This window comes from Balearica regulorum, chromosome 21 (assembly GCF_011004875.1).
Source record: "Balearica regulorum gibbericeps isolate bBalReg1 chromosome 21, bBalReg1.pri, whole genome shotgun sequence".
Lineage (NCBI taxonomy): Eukaryota > Metazoa > Chordata > Aves > Gruiformes > Gruidae > Balearica > Balearica regulorum.
The window spans coordinates 7,815,530-7,837,948 of NC_046204.1; the positions used below are offsets into that span (position 1 = coordinate 7,815,530).

A 22,419-nucleotide genomic window follows, 5' to 3' on the forward strand; every position below is an offset into this window, starting at 1 on the left:
GGAAAGAGCAAGATTCCAGGCGGGATCATGGGCTATTTCCAAGGCTGGGTGATGCCTCTCTTGCAGAGGAAGAAATTACAGTTATTACCACGTGGGTTTCAATCCTGTTCACCAGGGCTTTTGTACCTGCATACTTCCAGCAGAAGCAGAATCACATCTAGTGGTTGTTTTCACATAGCAAAGATGTTTGTGTGTGTTTTTCCTGCTGTGTTACCTGGTATTTTAACTGACGGGTGACTCCGCCCAAGCAGCATTTTTTTCCACAGCGGCAAGTGAAATACTTGCGTTTGAAAGGCACCATACAGTTTTACTATTGCGCTGGTTTACTCTCGTGGACTTTTAAAGGCAGCGTGTGTAATTTTAAATTTTAATTTGAGTCTACTACAGCCTTTAGTGTCTGGGACTCAAACTTCCTCTGTTTGGCTGTTGGAGAAACCCTAGAAGAAATCTTGCCTGCAGAACAAATGTTATTGTCCTGCCTGTGGTCGGTATAAAGATCGGGATGGTTTATTGCTGCTGTTGAACGTGTATTAGCTTTGACTTGGAGATTTCAAGCCACTGGTATTGCTAGCTGCTGCACTGGGCACCTTCTGGATGGGGCTGTTTGTTCTGAAGGGTAGCAGGGACGCGTTTGACTGTCCTGTCCTTAATCTCAGGAAATGTGATGCATATAATCTTTGTGTTTAACAGAAGGAGTGACACCAGCTGTATTTTTGGAGTGGCAGGATGGGGATGGTGGGTTCTCTATGCGTTTCCAGCACATGAGTGATTTTTTTAAAAGGTCTGTTTTCAGGGCTTCGAAGAGGCGTTGGGTTTCGGCGCAGCCTTCTTCGCCCACTGCCGATTCCAGCCACTTCCACAGGATGTGAGCGAGTGCTGCTGGAAAAGGCTTCCCACTTTCTGTGTAAACAGAGCTGCGCCTCTGGGGGAAGTTATTTTTCCCCGTGTATTTAGTCATGGCAGGCTTTGTTGTAAAACATTGATTCAGGCTTTGCCCTAACAATTTTTTTAAGGTTGAACGTAAATAAGCTTCAAGCCCTTGGCTTTTGAAATGCTGCATCACGCGGGGATGTCTGCGAGGTCTTAGAGCCAGAGCTAAGCTCGAGTGACCAAAACAGGTCTAGATAAAAGCCCGTGACAAGAGGACTCTGCTGGCTGTGATAATGTGCTTTCTGCAGGTAAGAGCTCCTTTTGGAGTGCGTTTTCTGACCTGAGTGGGACCATCTGCAGTTGGTGATGTCCCCGAGAGATGCATCCAGGTACCGGCTGTGCTGCCAGGCAGCTAATGCAGCTTTTTGATGTAGTTTAGAAATTCAGGTCAAAATCCCTTTTGAACTGGCTTGTGTCTTAGATTAAAGGAGAGCGGGGTGACACACGCGCGTAGAAAATTGTACCTTGTGTTGAGCAACGTGCAGAAAACATGGATCTTGCCTTCAGGAGCTTGCTACTTCAAGAGTTGCAAAGAGCTTTGGTTAATTGACATTGAACCAAGCTGTGGACTATATTCGCTTCCCCATTTCTATGGCAATTTTTAAATATTTATCTTCACTAGCTACACACCTACTGAAACATCTGTGACATACAGTGCTTATTCTCCCCCCCCCTTAATATAGTTCAGGCAACAGTGATTTGTGGCTTGAACATGCTGTATCTCTTCATATGTTTCAGACTCATTTTGAAACACTTGTCTGGCTTATTTTGTTCTGTGCTTGTGCAAGTTTCAGAATAACGTGGGATTTTTGAGGGCTTAAAGTAAGTGGGTAGAGCTACTTGAATTTATTTGGGGCTTCTTGTTGGGGTAATATTGCTGTGCTGTGGTAACATTCCCTTTTGCCCCTGATCTTGTCAAACCTCTGATCAGCAGTGACTGCCCTGTCAGTGCTTTGAGATGTGTTTAAAGACACCTCGGGTCTTCACAGCAAGTTGTGTTTGGTGAAAAGATGCTTTTATTTCAATTGGTTGTGAAGGGACGATGTTAGGAGGTGACCTGCTGCTGGGCTGCCTCGTACCAGAAGTGTAAAAGCAGGAGGCTGTCACCGAGTCCTGCAAATCGTTACCAGAAATACATGATAACCTTAGAAAAATCCATATTTTGTGATATACGTTCTGCCCAAGCAAAGCTTCCCGTGAAGCTGCAGAAATTATTGTTCTTGCCGTTACTGACTGTACGGTCTGTCTGCAAGTGACACGTTTCAGCTGGCAAAAGATCATCTCTGGTTTGCTGCGATTTTGGGTTTCCTGGATAAAAGCAGCTGATAAATCTGGCTGTTGAGTCGGGGTGACTGCAGGAAGAAACTGTCCATCCTAAAACTTTTTACATTGGGAAATCTGTGGCGTGTATTAACCATTACGACTGGCTTTTTATCACGCTGGAGAGCCTGCAGTGATACGAGTGATTTATTTGTGCTTTAACAAAGGATCACAAATCCCTTCAGTGCAGTTATCCTCGTGATGAGCTTCCAGGGGAAGGGGCTGAGTGTATGCGGGATATTGAGCCTATTCAGAAAGCATAGCTCTGCAAAAGTCAAACATTTTCAGTTAATCTGTTTTTCCTTGTCACTGGTATTGGATCAGATCCTTTTGCCGGCATGCGAAGGCGCCTGCCCAAAACACCTTAAATGAGAAAACTAAATAGCAGCTACTTCTGTACCATTGTTGTCGCATCCATTCTGCAGTTATTTAGTTCAATTCCTCCATCGAGCAGCCACCTTTAATCTGTCCTGTTGAATGCACTCTCTTCCTGCATTTGTTTTTAGGCCGGCTGTTTTCTTTCCCTATTGCAGCTGCTGCTGGGGACTCCTATAAACCTCCTGGACCCGTTTTGCAGACAAGGACGCGCGTTGCAGCTTGGGAGGGGACGCATGGGACGTGAGATATGGCATATAGGATAGAAAGACAACCCTTGCTTTTCTCAGTGATGATGCATCCCTGTCTCGTGGTGCTTTTGCTTCTCACTGCGTTGCCTTTTTCATTAGCTGGGCAATAAAAACAATCCTATAAAAAGGAAGGCAAATTCTCAAAATGTGTGGAAACAGCAGTAAATCCTCATCCAGCCTGCTGAGTGGGTCAAACTCTCGTGAAATCTATTTTAAATTGAATTGCTGGGTTGTATTTTTCTGGAGGTGGCTCAGTTTCTCGTGAGGTCTGCTTGGTGGTGTTCTGGTGCTGTTTGCAACCCCTCACAGCGAGGTGCGTGGGTCTTCCCTGTGGCTTTAGCTCTATTTCTTTGTCCTTTAAAGCCTTGGTGTCGGAAGGGACACGGAGCAGTCCTTCCTGTTTTATAATAATAGGGTTGCAATCGCCACCACCCTGCGGGCTGTTTTGCACACTGGTATCACCAAAGAGGAAAGTACTTACCCTTCCCTTCCCATCTGCTCTACCTCCTGAAAGATTTAAAGGAGTCCTCTGTTGCTCACTTTAAATGACGCTGCTGTCTGCTAGGAGCTGGTTGGGATTTTCCCCCACCAAGATGCTGGTTTATGGGAGAAGAGCTCTCCCAGTGCTCGCTGCCAATGCCATATTGACAGTGAATAAAAGAGACGCTGTCTAGACTGCCAGTCACCGAGCTAACAGCTCCACGGGATGTCGAGTGAGGAGAAGACACGCTGCCTCAAAGTGAGTCCCGCCTTGAAGCCGCTCTTTCCCGGGCCCTGGCAATGCCCTTCAACACCCGCATCTCGTGCTCGTGGACCCTTAGGCACCGTTCTTCTCTCCATCCGCATTGCACAGTGCGACGAGGGGGTACGTAGTCTTACATTTGCGGAGGATGGTGGCTGTTTGCCCTCCGTAGTTAACATCATCTGCTAAAAAACCCCACTGTTGAATTCAGCCACATTCTGAATTTCTATGCTCAAGCCCTCTTCGTGGCTGTCGAGACAAGCACTTAAGCTCCGTGCTTGCTTTTCATAAATCTTACTCTTTTCCATCACCCTTTTATGCTTTGATTAGCGTAGCTTTGTTTCCAGCTCGCCCGTCAAAAATAAAACAGAGCTCTTGGTGCTATCTGCATGTTCATCTTAACTCGGGAGAGGCGGTGGCCTAATTTCTTCAGCGCAGGACAGGGAGCCAGAAACCTCCTGTATTGTAATCCCAGTGCTGTCAAGGGCTTGCTTGACCTTGGGTTCTCGGTGCTTTTGTTCCTTTACCTATAAAATGGGGTTAATTACTGCTGTGGTGCTTACGAGCCAGGCGCTGGGACACCCACTGATGCTGCGTGGCGAGAGGATTTTCTGGCCGGGTGTGTGCCTATCGACGTAAACTCCTTTTTTTCTTTTTTGTATTGTTGCAATCACTGTTTAGCAAACAGATCTGCCTTTAAATTCTCTGTGGTGTGATCCAGCCCTGCTCCTGGGCAATATTTGCTAGATGGTTAACTCCATAGTTGGCAGCTTTCATCAAAGACTTTGCACCGGGAATTACACAAACTAGTTTGAAGGTGGCATGCGAATTTATTTGATGGGATTAGACGAGTGGACATTGCAAAAACACGCTTTTATTGTGTTAGACACACAATACATGTTACGGCCGGGCAGCTCAACTGCTAGGAGTTAAGATCAGGAGGAGAGCATCGTTTGTAGCACAAATACGCTGATAATGTCCATGTCAAGATGGTATTAGATATCTTGGTACCCTGCTTGCTCACAAAGATAAAAACATTGCATCAGCACACTGCTGCAAAGTCAGCAGTCTGTCTGAAAGCTGTGGATATCGATTTAAATTAAACCTTGGCTACCGAGCCTACGCTAATACATGGCTTTTTCCAGTGCATCGGTTTTTTTTGGCCTGAAAGTCAGTACCCTTGAGCTCGTCTTCAAATGAAATGTCTCGGGGCTGCTCGTGACTTACATCTCTTAGTCAGTAGAGGAACGTTGCAGTTTGTGAATCTATACTGCAAAATAACTTTGCCCTATTGCAAACATTAAATTCTCCCCCATCCCTCCTCTTTCACATGCATGTGCTAAGCCAAAGACCACGTCGCGGGGGGGAACCAGAGCCCTGAATGCGAGCGCTTGCGTGACAAGTTGCCCCTCTGGTAAACCCTGACCTTGACCTAGCGTTTGCTTAACTTATTTTTCCTGAGCGCTAAAACTTCATTCTTCGTTCCCGCAGTGAAACATTAAGCCTGAATTTTGCAGCGGTGTTGGAAACCTAAATCTTGACTGGTTGCCCTGCTGCTTAAAGCAACAAGAGATTACCCAATTTATGCGGACAACATTGCGGTGTGGGTATTAATGCTGATTATTTAAGCCTCTTGACGTGCTGGTAGTTTCTGAAGGAAGTTGCGTGGAGCAGTGTGTGTGTCTGTCTCAACAGGCTTTTGCCACGGTTAGTTTTTTTGGAGACACTAATTCCTGATCCCATTGCCCCTTTCTGCCTGATTCAATGAAAGGATAAAGGTCTCAAAGATCTTGAGTTCCCCCAAGTTTCACAGGATGAGAAAGGGAGAGGACAGACCCTGCCAAAGGCAAGAAAGCTCCAAACCCTGGAGACCAGAGGAGCTATCAGGAAGGAAAAAGGTCTGACACCCTCACCACCCCCAGTCCGATTGCTGCAGGTGGCAGAGGCTGACCCACAAGTAATGCATCGGTAGGAAATGACATTTTGCTGCTTCCCAAACTGCCTGTTTTGCTGGCTGAGCTGGAGGAGATGGATGTGATCCAGGGCTTTCCCGGCCAAGGAAGTCGTGCGCCGGGTCGGACTCTGACACTTGCTGTGGGCTGCTTTCCTGTGGCAGTGTTTGCTTGACACGTGGGCACCTTGGGGACTGCGGTTTCCTGCACGCGGGCAGCAGTTTAGTGGGAATTGTGCTGGGAGCAGCTGTTTGGATTGATCAGGTTATACTGCACAAAGAAAATAGTTTATTTAAAAAATATCCCAACTGCACTGAATAAGCGTTTAATTCAGTCTGTTAAAAAATCAGGAATGAAGTCACTGGACATGTTTGGGTACCTCCTAGTTTTGCTAGTAAACCCTTTTCCAGGATATTTCCATGCTTTACATGTAATTATTTTGCCTGAGCAGGTTTTCTGGACTGTTTGGACATAGAAATGGGCATTAGGCTGTATGGAAACGTAAATACAGAAATAAGTTTTCAGATTTATTTTTCATAGTCAAAACCAGGCGGGTTTTTAGATCGGTAGTATGTATTTTCTCTGCAATTCAGCTGTAAATTTGCCTTCATTTGCCTGAAACCTATATACAGATTAACCAATTTCAGTGGCTTTGGCAGGTTTAAGAGATGTCAGTGTGTCATTTTTACAGGCTGTCCTCAAAGTAATTAATTTAACTGCAGCTTTCCAAGTGCTGCCATGAGCTCCAGATCTGCTGTATTATCTTAACAAAGGAGGGAGGTGACAAGTATTTCCAGGATCTGCTGTCCTGTGTTCACTTGGTGTTATCGAGCAAGAGTTCTTGCTGATGAATCATCACAGGCAGATTTGGATAGGTACCGAAAATTGGATGTTTTTATCCAGGCAGCCGCTGTGCAAACTGTTTATCCTCGGACAGCATATGTTATAACAAGAGAAGCATCTGCACGTTTTCTTGTAAAAAACCTTTATTTTCAAGTCTCAAAGCCTTTTATTTGCTTGTTTAGGGATCCTTCTTCTCTTCTGACTAGCATGCAGTTTTGCCTTCCTTTTGAAATGAATCATGATTATTTGTTTTGCTAGATAAAGTTCAGGCGAGAATAATTTTAATTAACGGTTTGCAGGGAGCCAGTAGAGGGAGTGTGTGAGTGCAAAATACCCCTAGTTTATAGCCCTACAAATTTTAGGGTGATTTCAGTAGAAGGGATGGACTGTAAGAGCAAATCTGGATAGAGACCCAGCTGATTATTGCACCTGAGCAGAATGGTTTTCAATAGAGTCCAAATTTGGGTCTAAATTACTAGAATGACCCTTTCTGCTTCCAGAAAACCCCAGCTAGGGTTGATATCCAGACTTATTAATTTTCAGCGTGGTTGGAGGGATGTAATGTCGTTGAGTGATTGCTGAGATTTGAGAGTTGGAGGCTTGAATCTTTATCAGGGAAACCCAAAGAGCACGGTGCCCTGTGTATAGGTGCCTGGCCCGGCCAGATCATCTTTTTAACCTAAGGGTAAATGTATTTAATGCCCAGTGTGATTAAATTTGGGACTCGTTGGCCAACAACATGCGTGTGAGCTCAAGCAGTACCTAAGTAAGTAATAGAACAACTTGTTTTGTGCTGCTGGTGCTTATCAAGCCAGATTTCAACAGGTGTTAAACAACTGTTTTGAGGGTAATAGCACTGTCAAAAGAAACTAGGTCTCCAAATCCCATTTGTCATGGATGCATTTGGGAGGGTTTGCTTGATGTCGGAGATTTTGGCTTGTTTAGCGGCGTTAGGGATACCTGGAGATGATGCCTTCACTTTTTGGGCTGGTTCTTGGTTTCTTAATATTTTATGAAGCTTGTAGGCCAATTCTGAGGTTTTGTTCTGTTTATTCCATTAGCAAATTCAAATGACAGATTTTGCTGTGTACACCTGAAGTGCGGCATCATTAAACTCTGCTGTTTCCTTTTGTTCTCATGAACCGTACACTAACAACAAGCACAATGTGTGCTACCTAGGTCTGTATTCCTACAATAAATCCAGAATAAAACTCATTTTTTCTTTCTTATTTTCAGTGTTTTAATGTGGTTGGAGGATAGATTAGGCTGAATTTGTGCGATAACTCTTGCTGCGTAATGTTGTATTACTACTTTGGGTTTTGTTTTCTGAAGACTTAGAACAAAAATGAGCGGGAATCTGGAATAGCTGAGGGTTGGCTCGTCATTGTCAGGGTGGGAGGGATTTCTGGTAACTCTCTAAACCTTATTATTACAATAATATCAATTAAAATTCAGATGAAATGCTGTTTCATTACAGGATGGTGCAGGTTATATGGCACTGTAAAATGAAGTCACGTAATTTTGAATTTGTCTCTGGAGTCTCTATAAAAATACTGGTTTAACAGGCAAAACGCGGCAGGGAGGCTGTACTGAAAGTTATATGAATTTTCAAACTTGCGGGTGGAATTTAGGAAACCTTTAGTTTCATGGGTGAAGCTAGGTCTTATATGAAAGAATAAAACCCAATTTCCTGTTGAAAGGCAGCTGAAGGGAAAAGCTGTGCTTCAAAGAAATTGTAATTGCCTGTTTTTCAGGGATAAGAAGAAAAACGCGGTGCAGGTTTCCCTGAGGTCTCGCTGGTTGGTCTGGGCGTGATGCTCGACAGCAGCACACACAGGATATTGCTCATCATTCGGTTTCCCAGAGGCTTTGTTTTTCTTTTTTTGACTAAAATCTGCTGCTTTTTTTTTTCTTCTATTGTTGAACTTGTGTAGCAGTTGAGTTTCAAATGAGTCGGCTCTAACTGGTGCAAGCTTTGGAGGACTGGAAACATCATCTTATTTAACGGTGTTTTTTCCCTACCCCGAATCCCGTGGCTCCTGGAGACCTTCTGCTCCCTGTGCTGTTGCTTTCATAAAATAGTGTGCTTCTACGTAGGAAATAATGCTTTATATTTCCTCTTGTATCACTAGGAAAGGGCTCAGGGCTTCTGTAGGGCAACTGACAGTAGCAAAAGCTGAACTGGAGGGGGCAAAGCTGCCATTGAAGTCCTCGATGGCATGGCTGCACAAGACAAACAATAAAATCATGCGAAAATAATCCTTCCCAATACAGGTAGGGTTTTTTCAAGGAAAGCAGCATAAGACTTATTATTTAATGTGTCTGTCTGATGGAATAGGCTTTTTTTTTTGAACTGGTTAAGAGAATATGCCTAAAAGGTCTAAATATCTCCATAAATGCTACCCTGCCGTGCTGATGGGGCTGTTGACAAGCAGAATAAGCAGTTGCAAAGTGTGAGGAAGAGTCTGGAGTGGGTTAGAGGCAGTTGCTGTCTTCCACCCCTAAATTAACACCATAGCTCCTGATTGCCAAGTGCAATTAACTGTTCTGTTCTGCAGAGTCCATTTCTCTTTCCAGCCAAAGCAGCCAGCCAGGGCTAGGTCCTTTCACACACCTTTAGTATTTTATTTTTTTTTCTTTTCCCCCCGGGTGAGCACATAGCTTCTACGATTATGTTTGGAGAGAGAATTTTTTGTGGCATGCGAAAATGAGCATTCCCTTATGACTAATGTACTCTGACTCAGTACTATTACACAGCCTCTTATTTTCATTCAAGAACTTTCCCTTGGAGGCTTTTTTCCCCTAAAATCTGTTGACTTTTTTTTTAAAAAAAAAAAAAAAGCCAGGTCAAAAACCCTGCAGGGTTCAAGCACTTCTTAAAACAGCTGAGAGTTGCACAGAAGAGGGGGTAGCTCGGGATGGGAACCACTGATGCCACCCACGCCTGTGAATTGGGGTCCGTGGGACCGGGAGAGGTGCCTGCAGGTAGGATAAACCTTCTTGGGTTGAGAGGGGTTTTGCAGGAGCACGCTGCTGGCTGCCTCATGTTGCTACCAGGCTTTGAGAAGTGCTTTAACCCGGTGAGTTTTTTTGCCTGCATTTAATATATTTCATCTGTTTGTTCCGCTGCAGCAAATAATTACTTTAGCAGAATAAATAGTGGGTTCTTAAATAATTTCAGGAGGGAAAAGGGGGGAAAATTGAAGTGCTCTGAAAGGAGGAGAAGAGTTACAAAATGTTTTGCCAACTGGCAGACACACAGCTTTTAGGAAGGGCCAGGCAAATTTGATCAGTGCTGGCAGAGCTGTTTCGATTGCCCTTCTAGTGTTTCTTTACGTGTTATTTTAAGCAGCTGCGATCCCTCCTTGGTAGGGCTTTAGGCTAATATCTGAGTGCTGTAAAATGTTTCTGCTGCTGGAATATAAAGGGACGTCTCTGGGAGCAGGGAGGCTGTAGGGTGCAAAATATAATACGATGCTTCAAGGGGCTCGTGTTGGCCCTCACAGTGACTGGTTGGAGCAGAAAGGGACTCCTGGATCCATCGCGGCGAGTTAATTGAATTGCGCGTACTTTTGGACGAGAGCGAGTGCTTAAATCTGTTTACTGCGGCTTTTTGAGTGCTTGGAGATTAATTTTAGTCTGTGAACAAACTGAAGCCCAGCTTGGTGCAAGCAGAGAGCGCCTGGAGAGCCAGGAGGAGTGAGAAAGCACCTACTGCACCCCCCTTAAATGCACATGGGACAGAAACACTCCGTTCTGCTTGTCAGACAACTACTAAAAACATTGGCATGGGATTTTCTCCCATGGATCTGCTGAATAATTGGTAATAGGAGCTAGTTGGGATGCTTTGGCTCTCTCTTACCAACTGCCTGGGTTTCTTTTTCCTTTTTCGATGTCAGAGCAGGGTTATAGGACAGGGCTTTTGCCAGTTTGCAGTCCGGGGGTGGTTATTCCCAGCCTGCTGTTCCCGTGCCATAAGAGCAAAATCTGCATCTGTGGCAGGTCAAGCTTGAACGGTTATTTTGACGGCGACTGGCCTTTTGGGAGTTGAGTTTATTGCTAGTTTTGTTTTCCTTAAGAAAAATGACACAGCGTGGGTGTAAAAACTTGGAGGATTGTTATTTCTTGTGCTCAAATGTTTAGAAGACAAGGATCTAGCAAAGTAGATGCGTTTGAATATTTATAATATTATCAAGTGGTCTGGTAAGACCAGACAAAACTCGGTGCAGCTTCTCCATCCTCAGATCGGCGCAAGCTGTGCTATTGGGAAGCATCGAGGGGTTTCCCTGCTCCTCCTGCCTCTTTAAAATGGGCCTTAGAGATTCTTTTCTAACACCCACACTGTTTTGCTTCTGTGATTAATTTGCTGTGTTGTTCCTAAGCATGCTCCAGAGGATTGAAATTGGGATTTAATAATTGGGGAAAAAAAAACCTTGCTAGCTGGGCTTTCGTTCCTGCCCTTCTCATCTGACTTCCTCCAGCAGGTTTTGGACATTATTTAAAGGATAAATAAGAGCTGTTGGGAAACACACATAATCTTTGCTTATAAACCTTAATAACGCAACAGATGTTTCGTGTGAACCTGTTGAGCCGAGGCTTCTGTTTGGTGTTGTCGCCCGCAGGTGTCCCATTGTACCTGATCTGGATATAAATGCATTTCTGTTTGGTTTCCTAGCACATTTTGAGGGTGTGAAACGCCTTCTGCTCCGCCTGGGTAGATGTGCTGCTCTCTGTTTTCCCAAGCCCTGAGACAGGGACCAACCCTCATTCCTCCAACCTCCCCAGCTCGAGCGAAACAGCATCCCGAGGCTGGAGTACCGGGAGCCTTTGGCTTCCTGCCATGCTGTGTCAAGATGGAAATCAGCACATGTGCTTCACGACGATAGATGCTTTTGCTTGGAAAAGACCCAACCCTCTAGTTTTTTTAATTGTTGGAGGGTTTTTTTTAGTGTAGCTCTGCTTTTCTTTTTTAGCTTTCCATTTCTTAATCTTTGGGAATTTGTGTATTATCTGCTGCGTAATGCATTTTGCTGGCAGCAGCAGCGCTCGTGTCAAAGCGTTTGGGTTTCAGCCTTTCTCTGTCATAACATTGACTTGAAGAAGGATTTCCAACATGGCAAAACGTGCTGAGCATCTGTTAGGATGATAACTGTAAGTTTAATTTTGACGTGGTTTCTACCAAAGATTGACAGCCCCTAGCATTTTCTGAAGCTGCTTCATTGGGGAACCTGACAAAAGTGGAGAGTAATGCTGTCGAATGTAATTTTTCTGAGCATGAATTAGTTGTCATGGCAAGCTTTTCTGCTCCACATCTCCGCCGTCTGCTGTTCCCATGGCTCTTCGGCTCGGTGTATGCTGGGATGGGAAAACCCTGGGTTTAGCTGGGGAAGATGGTAGAGTTTGCATTGCTGGAAGCTTGTAACAACAGCTTAGTTTATTCCCAGCAGCTAAGTAACTTAAATTCCTTCCAGCCATATTTTCTGAGAGACCAAGAGTTTGGTAAAAATAAGAGGCTATATTTTATGACCAACATGGTGCAAGGTACTTGTATTTAAGTATGTTGGGCAAAAAGCCATGTCTTGTCTCCTCTCTTGAGGAGCAGGTTTGCTTCCTGGGCTCACTGCAGGTAGGGTTTGTCCCATGGACTGTGGTGAGCTGTGTCCCATCATCCCGGTCGATCTGGGGGTGGCTAGGGAGCCTCTGCCTCCTGGAGTTGGGAGAAACTCCCACTGAGCGACATAAGAACTGAGAGTTTGCCCTGTTTTGGGTTCTTTTTTACACCCTGCTGAGCTAGGGAAAGATAAAAAAGGGATTTGGGATTGCAGCGTTTGGAAAAGAAAGTCCCTGTGTCATCCTTATGAGTTGTTCCATTGGTTTGAGCTGTCGGTTCAGGTATAATCATGGAGCAGTTGCATCCCTGGGTCTTCACTGGGTGGTGTTGGAAAGGAAAACTATCACCACTCTCGCTAAAACAGGTCGGCTGCTTCCTAGGCACTAGGGTCCAGGAATTTGTTTTGCAGCGATGGGCATGGGTTTAACTGCAGACCATGCCAACTGGCCGCATTGGATGCAGCCGCTTGTTAAGATAGATTTATTTCATGATGTATTTTTGTCATCGGTACGTTACCTTACACTTAGCTGTTCTGAAAAGCTGGAGATGCAATCTTTGATATTCCAGCCTTTCATCAGCAGTAAATCCTGTGGGGGTTTCTCTTTCCTCACCTACTGCCAGTGAGAACTGCGTGCAAGTATTTAGCAAAAAAAAAAAAAAAGGGGGGGGGGGCAAAAAGGAGGTCTTAAGGGAGAATGGGACAGGAATTTATTTTTTTTTTCCCTCCCTGCGTGCTGCTGAGAAATTGCTTGGGGTAAAGCACACTCGCTGGCAAAACTGGTTTTGCAGGGGAGGAGGTGCTGGAAAGCTGTTGCTTCCATCCTGTCTTGCCTTGGGTTGTTCTTCTTGATTCGGTGGGGATCCCTTTCCCCATCACTGCCCAGCCCCATGGTGCAATCCAGCCAGGGCCACCAGTGCGGCACCGTGATACCTCCTCGTGCCCAGCAAAGGAGCTGGGAAATTCGAGAGGCTGCGGTTCCTCCAGCGGGATTTTGGTGGTTTTTTGTTTTGGGTGGTTTTTTTTTTTTTTTTTGCTTTCTCTGGTACTGTGTAGACAATGGTAGGGCTGAGAGTGGTGAGAAATGGAGTGGCCTGGGAAAATGCTGCACCGACAGAGAATGGCTTGTTCCTAACCCATGTGCAGCCTGCTTCAAAGCTTTGCAAAAACCACGTCCTCAACTTGGAGTTTGCGGGGGTAGAACTTGATGACTGTTGGTGTAATATGCACGGCTTGCAGATGCATTTCTGATGCTATTAATTTTCTTTGTGACCTTACTGTTGTCTTTTCCCACTTTCCCCCATGAAGCTGTGAAGTGGAATGCCATGGCCAGTTCCTCGGACAGTGAAGATGACAGTTTCATGGCTGTGGATCCAGAAGACGCTGTGGTCGAAGGGACAATGGAGCAAGACGACGAGCCACGTGCTGAGCTGGAGGTGGAGGAGACCAGGCATAACAGATCAATGTTGGAGCTACCAGAAGAGGTTTTGGAATATATCCTCTCCTTCCTTTCACCCTATCAGGAGCACAAAACTGCTGCCCTTGTCTGCAAACAGTGGTATCGACTAATCAAAGGTACAAACAGCTGTAGTGAGAGTGCGTTTTGGCAATTGTGGGAACACAGATTCGTATCCCAGCTGCTCTTTGCTTTGCTTTAGCCTTGCCTGTTGTTTTCCCCTCAAACTCAGAAATTTGTCTTCTGCAAAATGCTGGAAAAATAGTTATAGCCGTCGGGTCGCTTGCTTTGCTGAAGGCGTTGCTGCTAATGGCATGGAATTGAGCCTCTCGGCCTCTTTTGTAGTTTAAAAGCGTGAAACTCCAAACCCTCCACGACGGAGCCGCTCACGTTGCTTTCGAATGCTCCCCGCGTGCTGCTGACGTGCAGCGCTGTTCACCTTGCATTTGGGCTTCCTCTCCACCACACAGCAGTCCCCCGTTGCCAGCGTCCCATGTCTAACGTGGCTGTAATTGTGCTTCGTTTGCATCTTGCTCAGTAATTAACATTCCCAAAGCTTATGCTTTTGGCTGGAAACAAAACCGTGTCTGGTTCTTACTGCTCTGCTGAAGATAAGTGGTATATAAAATCTACATTAAAGTAGATCTACATATTCAGGCTTCCTGAAAGAGTAGCCCTGAGATACAGATACCTCACTTTGCCTCTGTGCAGCATTAATTCCAAAGCCTTATGGGGATATTTTAATGCCAGATATATGTGATATGACAAATAAGTAGGTAACATTTGGACAAGGATATGAGCGAAGCTGTCTGTTTCAGGTTTTTTTTAATACATTGGATGATTTCTGTTATATTTCTGTTGGGGGCACACTGCAAGTTTCATTAAAAAAAACGGGCAGTTTAAGAGGAGACCACAGTTAAATCTGTAGGAAATGAGGCACGCTGCTGCACGAGGGTAACTTGTTTCTTCTGGAAAATGCAGAGCAGGAGTCAGGTGAGAAATGCCTTTGGCAGGCGTGTGGGGTGATGTCTAATTTGTGGACTTCTCTGCACATGTGAAAGCTTTGCTCACATTCCAGGCACTTTCTGTCTTGCCCAGAATTTGACAGGCTGGAGGTTAAAAAAACCAACAACACAGCTAATTCAGAATTGAGCACAAAATTACCCTTTTTGAATAATTTTGGGTCAGCAGCAGCCCGCACCCCTGTGGTTTTTCTCAAGTGTCCGCGGCCCTTGAGTTGCTGCTTGGGTGCACTTTCTCACACGTGCTTGTTCCTGAAGCAGCCTTGAGAGATGCAAAGGATGCAGCTGGAATGAACAAGCACCTGGTGATTCACCCCAAAAAAGACTGTGGGAAACATCCCTGGAGGGGAGGGATGAGCAGCCCGAGGTGCAATGTGGCGTTGGAGTGAGTTGTCTGAGTCTCAAGTCCCAGGGGATGAGGGGTGCTGGGCAGCCGTGCCATTTTTGCAGCAATTACAGCAAAAAAAAAAAAAAAGGGGGGGGGGAGTGTAATTGCTAACCTGCTCACCACAAAGCAGAGAGGTCACTTGAGGTAAATGCTTGATTTGTTTTCTTCTGGTTAATTTTTCCTGTTTGTCAGGATACATCTGCTTTGAAATCCTATAGTTCGGATTACATTTCCCGCATGACTCTCGGGGACCAGCTGCTTGAGGACCCCAGGCTTCATTTTTTTTAAACAAAAAAACAAAAAATCCCCCAAAAAACAAAACCAAAACAAACAAAAAAACCCTCACACTTCCCGCTTTATATCCCAGAGCGTGATTTCTTTCTGGGGGCATTCCTGACACAGGGCTTTCGGCGAGCAAATCCTTGGGAAAAAATCTTGGCAGGTTGTGGCGTCCTCAGTGCAAGGGCTGCCATAGCATAGCGGATGCCACCAAGCATCTGCGGAGCTGCTGCGGTCGTAAATCTTCACCAGAGTCTTTTTTTTCCACGGGGAGCAGCCTCTGGCCCCTCTCAGTGCAAACACAGACACATGTACTCCATACGTAGAATTAATTGCAGCTCTGGGGCTGGCCTGCTCCGCAGGGGAGCTGTTGTCGGCCAGATCTTCTCCCTCGCGCAGCTAAGGAGGAATATTTTCACCTAAGACACACTGACTTTTATCAGCGATGTCTCCTCTCATATTTATTTTAATTCCTGTGCAGTTGCTGCATGCACGCTCTTAAAAAATCATTATTGCACATTATTTGTCCTCAAAGGCACATTAAGGGAGGGGTGGCTGCTCCTCTGGGGGTGTGATTAGGGGAGAGCAGGCTTGCATTGCAGCAGAGAAGGCTGAAGAGCAGCTCTGTGAAGGCATCACACGCGCTTACCTTTCACAAAGGCTTTGTTTTACCAAGCTAGAGCTGACAGATATCGGAAATGTAGTGAATCAGTTCAGTGAACGCTGCCGATTTTCCACGTTTGCAGAGTCCCTATTCTTTATTCTCTTTAATCCTCTGAATTTCCACCAGTGTATTTATAATCTAAATACAGGGTTTCTTTATAATTACTGTCACGCTGCTTGTGCAACTGTGCAGGCACAGTTTGTTCCTAACGTGCCCCAAATTTTGCTGACATCTTGTTTTTCCCTAGGTGTGGCCCATCAGTGTTATCACGGCTTTATCAAAGCAGTGCAAGAAGGAAATATTCAGTGGGAGAGTCGCACTTACCCCTACCCTGGCACCCCCATCACGCAACGCTTCTCGCACAGTAAGTAGCTGCTGGGAAAATCTTCGCTTGCCCCGATTTGCGACAGGAAGCTGCAACCGAGGGGTTTGCGCTGCAAAATGCAGCTCGGGATCTAGCTGCATCTCACACGCCTGTCGCTGCGGTGGAGTTTCAACCAGTCAGTGTAACGCACAGCTCTGCCAACATAAGCACTTTGCACGAGAATAGGGATTCGGTAGTTGCTCGTCATGGTTATTGGCTTGTTGCTCCTAGGAAATGTTAGGGTGGGATTTTTGCTTTCTGGTTTTGCAAATTTTACACGCAGGCTTCTTCCCACAGTGTCCTCTTCGACAGAAACCTCACTTAGCCACTAGACTGAAGTCATTAGCATCAAAGCCAATGAGTTTGCGTACCCGCAGTGCTCAAGGGTGTACGCTGGCTGCTTTTGCAGCAGATCATCTTCTACATCTGTGACTAATACAGTTTGGAAGAGGCTGAGTGTGGCTTGCTTCAAAATAAAACAGAGCTGCACGTGAGAAGCGTTGAGGCAAACGTATTCGCTGATAGAAGCAAGCGATTCGGTTGACAACGCCGCTTAATGTATGGGTGAATTTTTGCCCTGCTTCCAAGTTTCTGGAATGGAACAGAAAAAAACGTTTCCCTTGAGGGAAAGATACTCAAATAAAACTTATTTGTACAATTGAGCTGCCTCAGCCTGCTCTGCCAGGCGATGTAGTCAAAAATTCAGTCCTTGTGGCTTTGTTGCTGGGTCTGAGCCCTCCGGGAGGCGGTTCTTCTGGGGAGCAAATTTTGTTTTTCTAAAGGTAAATAAACATAGTGTAAGCCCCGCCATTCCAAGAGCAAGCAGGCATAAAATTTTCATATTTCCAAGTAATAATTTATGAAGCAACTGATTCCTCCTGCCAAGACAAGTCCAGGAGATGCTGCAGGAAGCTCTGGTGAAGTCATTGTGCTCTTCAAAGATTTCCTTGACCTCCTAAAGAATAAAAAAGGCTCATAGCTCATTTTTAAGCAGCTGTGTTAGTAAAGTACTTACGAATGACTTGCAGATTTGCGTGTATTTCCCCCTCAATTTTTCAAGCCTTTTTGCAACTGGAGAGCTTTAAGGCTAGCTAGAAATGACCTGAAAAAGGCCCAAATATTGCACCAAAGAGTGCTGGGTGCTCTTTAATTTATTCTGCAGCCCACCGGAGGCTTCTTCTGAGCGTGCTGCTGTTATACTTGATCCAAAATGAGTAGTCTTACTAAAGCCACTGCCCTCGGAGCATGTAATCTGTATTAGCCTCACTATTTGACGCAGTCCTGGCTCTGCTTAGCCCTTGATCGCTACAGAAGCATTATTAATAATGCATTTTATCACAGAAAACTCATCTGGATTAACTCATTTGCTGACTTAAACTGATTTTTTTAAGCAGTTCTCCAGATCTGTGGTATCTGTTTTCCCTACAGCAAAGTCTTGGTGTGTTTGTGGGTGGATTCCAATATGAAACTGAAGCTACAAATCATTAAAAGCAAAAATTCAAACTGAAGCTGTAAACCTATGACCTAAAATAAAATGCTAAGATGCAGTGAGCTGAGGTGAAGTAAAAACAGGAGGTTTGAGGAGGGGGGAAGGAGTGAGGGAGGACTCACAAACTGCCTTTTTAGGGGTGAGTGATTTGCCAGGTTTTGTGGGAAGACGTCATCTACCAAGCACGAGTCGTTTGAAGTCAACAGGCAGGGGTAGCTGGCATCAAAGAAGTGGGTAGGGCTATCTCTCTTCCAGGATTTATTAGAAATATCCCAGAAGTGCTCATATGGAACGTAAAAGGACAAGCAAAAGAATTTTAAATAGTTAGAGGTCACTGTGTCTTCTATCAATTCTGAAGGGAGTAATAGAAAAACTGTTTGATAAGGAATAATTAATGGAAGCGACTGTCCTCTCACAGGGAGGGAGAGTTTGGCAAGGTCTTTGATCACACGGCGACTGATAACAAACTTTATGGATGAGCTGTAGGTTTTCTAAAGGATTTGATGGAAGCTGCAGAACATCAGACAATATCAAAGATGCTATTTTTTTTAGATACAAATGTACAGGAAGAAATCCTTCATGCAAAGTGGGGTTTTTTGAGCTGAACACCAGGTATAATGTTTGTAGTAGTCATCTAATTCTCTTTTAGCCCTAAAGTATGAACCTACAAATACCATAGCAGGGCGATGACTCATGTGGTTAAATAACTGCCCACAATCAGAAAGCGATGTCAGAAGGCGCAGGAATGCAGAAACGGAAAAGCAGCAGAGGAATGCTGACCGTTGTGCCAGAAATATTGATCCTTTGATAGAAGAGTGACTAATTTTAAATACCGATTTATTTATATTTTTCCATGCCATCTGGGGAGCATGGCACCGATGTGGTGACTAATTAAAACAATTTTGTGGGTTTCCCGGGAGAGGTAAAAGCTGGAATGTTGTTTGTTTTACAGGATGGGCTGCTTTCCTACCAGAGCTACGGCTCTTCGCATCGTCTGGCTTTGCTCAATATATCGTTGCCTTTTGGCTGCACTGAGTCCCTGTACCATAAGGAGCAGAAAAATAGTGGTTTAGAGAATAAGGAGAGAGATGTGGGATTTTTTTTTGCCCCCAAAGACTTGGAGGTGGTTGCTGAGCTTTCCGAGATCTGGCACATTTTTATCGTGCTGCAACTTGCGCCGTAGTTGATGTAAACATCTGTGCCAGCCAGCAGTACCGGGCGCTTTCATCTGCAGCCCTCCCTCCTCGGCGCTGCCGTCCTGCCGGCTCTCGTACCGAAGCGTGGTTGGGCGCGGAGAGGTTACCCCCTAAACCCAACCCCGCGTTGCAGGGAGCGGTGCCAGCAGCTCAAGGTACGACGCTTGCAGCATCGGCTTGGCAGGGCGCTCCTGGGAACGCCGACGCCGAGGGCTGTCAACCTTTAGCCACAAAGCTGCAGTGCTGCCTTGAGCTGAGGGCCGGGTAGCAATGGGATTTCAGTAGCCAAGCTGACTCTTTCCCCTCTCTCAGATGGAGAATATGACCTTTGAACTTGGATAAGTTGCTTTATTTGATGTACTCAAAGTTTAAAAAGTCAGTGCCCTTTAATTATCACAAAGGGCATGTGCTTTCCATTCGGTTTTCCCTTTCCAGTTGATCTTTATTTTGGTTATCTCGTGCTCCGGGTGAAAGTCTCTGATGCTTTGTTATGCAGCACAGAGGGGAAACAGGAACACGTTCAAAACGAGCTGGCTCCGTGGTCTGTTTGGGTATTGGTGTCTTCAAACCTCAGAAATATTTATTCTCTTCGTTTCCAGTGACAAAGATATACCCTCTCTGCAATACTGAAACTTTGGGACACGCTGAATTTCACTGGGACTTATGTGTTTAAAAAGAAACACACCTAGAAATCTATCCAGTGATCTCCAGCTGCTTGTTTTCCACCCAAAAAGGAGCTGAAGGCACCAGGGACTCGCACCTTCCTCCCCTCATTTGTTCTACACCATTGCAAGCTGGTATAAACTGGAGTTTTCACTTGTGCTTTCTTTTCATAATTTTTTTTGCCCCCAAAACTGATCTGTCTTCCTCTGCTTCAGAAGCTGTAAATGGCTTGCTAAGGAGAAGCCGGAAGGCAGAGTTTGAATTATTTTGGTCTAGGATTAAAATACATGCCGTGCGGACGTCATGGTGCCTGTCTGGCTGGCCTGGTTTTTAAATCCAAATAGAGGAGAAGAATGCTGACACCTCCCCTCAAAAATAATAAATGAGCTGTGCTGTCGTGTGAAAGCCGTGCTTGCCAAGGGTTTGGCGTGGGGAGGAGGTAAGAGGCTCCCAACCTGTCATGGTTTAGGTAGTGATTAGATTTCGAAGGAAACTACAACTTTCAAGATAAAGTAGAAAAACCACGGCATTGCTTTGCATCAGGTTTTAATCGCGCTTCCTTAGGGTGCGAAGCACTGGCTGGTGCCTTCCCGGGTGGAGGTGACATTGCAGCCTACAAGGGGTCTTATCGTGTCAAAGTGACATAGGGTCAAATCTTAAGGAGTAGGTAAAGCTGTAAAAAATACTCTTAATCATTATTTCTTCCTCAATCCCATCCCAGGTAAATCCACTGCACCACTACTTCTATATCCTCCACCCCAGACAGAGCTCCAAAGCAATGTGCCATGTAGGTGTGTATTTATATTAGTTTGGCAAGGCATGGGTTGAGCTGAAGACAGTTCAGTAGCACGTAAGGGTGTTGTGTGGACGCGCGCGAGGGAGAGCTGGGTGGTCTCGCCCTACGAGCAGGCCCCACGTCTCCGGCTCCCCCCCGTTCCCGCTGTGTGGTCAGCAAAGCACTCTGGACTTGTCAGTAAAAGCCAAGGGCACGAAGGTTGCTGGCTTTTCAACACGGGATCTGCGTGACGAGCCCCAGGTCAAACAATGGGACCCTCGGCAAAGGCCACCGGGCATCATCGCGTCCCCCGCTGAGCCACGGTATTGTCTGCGGGCGCTTGAATGCGCTGCTTTGTGGCGTTGGGATTCATTCAGAGCGGTGAGATGAATATCACTGGCGTATGTATGGGTGGGCTGCGTTAAAAGAGCTCTTTCACGCTGGAAATACATACCTCCAGCCTGCAAAATTTAGGGCTGAAACCAGGAACGTGCTTGTACTGGTCTAGGGCGAAGCTGGAAGCAGGGACAACTTCTCGTGGGGATTTGGTCTGAATCGTTTGCTCTTGCTACCAAAAGTAGGTTATCAGCCCTTCACTCCAGATGCTCCTTTTTCAGGGTTTTTTGGGTTTTTTTTTCCTTCTTGCTGCTGTTTAAAAGAAAAAAGCCTTTATGTCAGTACAAGCTCCGGAGCAGTCTTGTGTCCCGTCAGGTCAGCTCATCTGAATCTATTTTTATTTTTGAACTAATGAACAGTTGTGTATAACATGTGATGGAGAGAGAGGGGAGTAATGGTGCAACTCACACCCCTGCCGTGTGTCTACCGCTGCTTTTACTTCAGCACGGAATAAATATTAGTGCTTTTGATCACCTCCATCTCGGACCCAGGGCCAGATGCTGCCCTGTGCCACAGGTCTTGCTCACGTTGAGAGGGTCGATAGTAGATTTTTATGACTTTTTTTGAGGGTGTTTGTGTATGAAGTTGGGCTTTACAGAGAGATGCCTTGGTTCTCAATGGGATTCAGGGACGGGGACAAGTGCCAGGGGGATGTGGTCCCTTTTTGGAAGGAAATCAGGTACTTATGGTTTTAAATATAGCCAAGCAGGTAGGTATCCAGGTTGGAGCCTGCTGCTGAGGGACTGCACGCAGGATTTAGTGTTTTGGGACCTTCTCTGTGTGTGGTGCTGAATTCCTGGGATCTGGAGACCATTAAATATGTCCTGGGAGATGCAGTAACTAACAGAGCAACACCCCAACAAACAGATCAAGGCTTCAGCTTGTCCTTCCTGCCAGCCCCACCGTACACCTTTGGTTTTTTTGCTAAAGCTCTGGAGGAAGAAGGGGAAGAATTTTATAGAAAACCCAAGAATTGAGATTTTCAGGCTTGAATTTCAAGCACATTGAAAAGCAAACAACACCCAGCACATCAGAGGGCGCGGATGCAGAAGATCCTGCTGCCCGATCACCCAGACCAGGAGCTGAAGTTGCCTTCGCTCCTCAGTTTCCCGCTTGCCAATGTACGAGCCGATGCAAATACATCCACTAATGCTGCTGCCGAAGGATGAGCTTGCTTTTCCAGCATCACCGTCAGGCACTCATCTCACTTCTCATGAGTTAGGCAAGACACGGAAGAGATGCTGCTACTTTGCAGGGATGTCAAGAATGTGAAAAGCGAGGGGCTGTTGTATGAAGTCAATGAGGCTTGTTACGTTTGAGGAGGGAAATGCAGAAATTGGGAAATCCTCTTTGTAATTGTAGGGGTTTAACTTTTTTGAACACACTTGAATCCTGCTTATCTTCCACAGCAGATAAGCTGAGCAAGTCCTGTCTGCTCTATCTTATGTTTAATTTATTCTTTGTCAGAGGTGCCTGGGTACCACAGGACACTAACTGCCAAAATATGCATTTATTCTTTTTTTTGCTGTGGAGTTTGGTTTGGAGCCAAAAGCTCTTTATTTCCCTGGGTATCTTTGAGGGGTTGTCAAGCGTCATTTTCCCTCCCCATTCCCCATCTCGCTGCCTAACCCTTTCCTGTAAGGAGCAAAGGGAATGCTTCAGTGGTCCTTTTCTGTGATGAGGTAAGGTGAAATGCTGTCAGCTT

General features: G+C 45.5%; 1 protein-coding gene across 2 annotated transcripts in view; it reads left to right on the forward strand.

Annotated features, from left to right (window-relative positions):
• The window catches only part of FBXO42 (F-box protein 42), a 46,475-nt gene that overhangs the window by 1,866 nt on the left and 22,190 nt on the right, over nt 1–22,419 (forward strand). Inside the window, exons 1-3 of one of the 2 annotated variants that reach the window (XM_075773012.1) lie at nt 9,298–9,398; nt 13,331–13,597; nt 16,079–16,195. In XM_075773012.1, the coding sequence (XP_075629127.1) occupies nt 9,332–9,398; nt 13,331–13,597; nt 16,079–16,195 (451 nt within the window). In that variant the 5' untranslated portion in view covers nt 9,298–9,331. Of the gene's footprint in view, nt 1–9,297; nt 9,399–13,330; nt 13,598–16,078; nt 16,196–22,419 lie in introns of those variants that run through there. The other variant, XM_075773014.1, reaches the window with a different exon arrangement.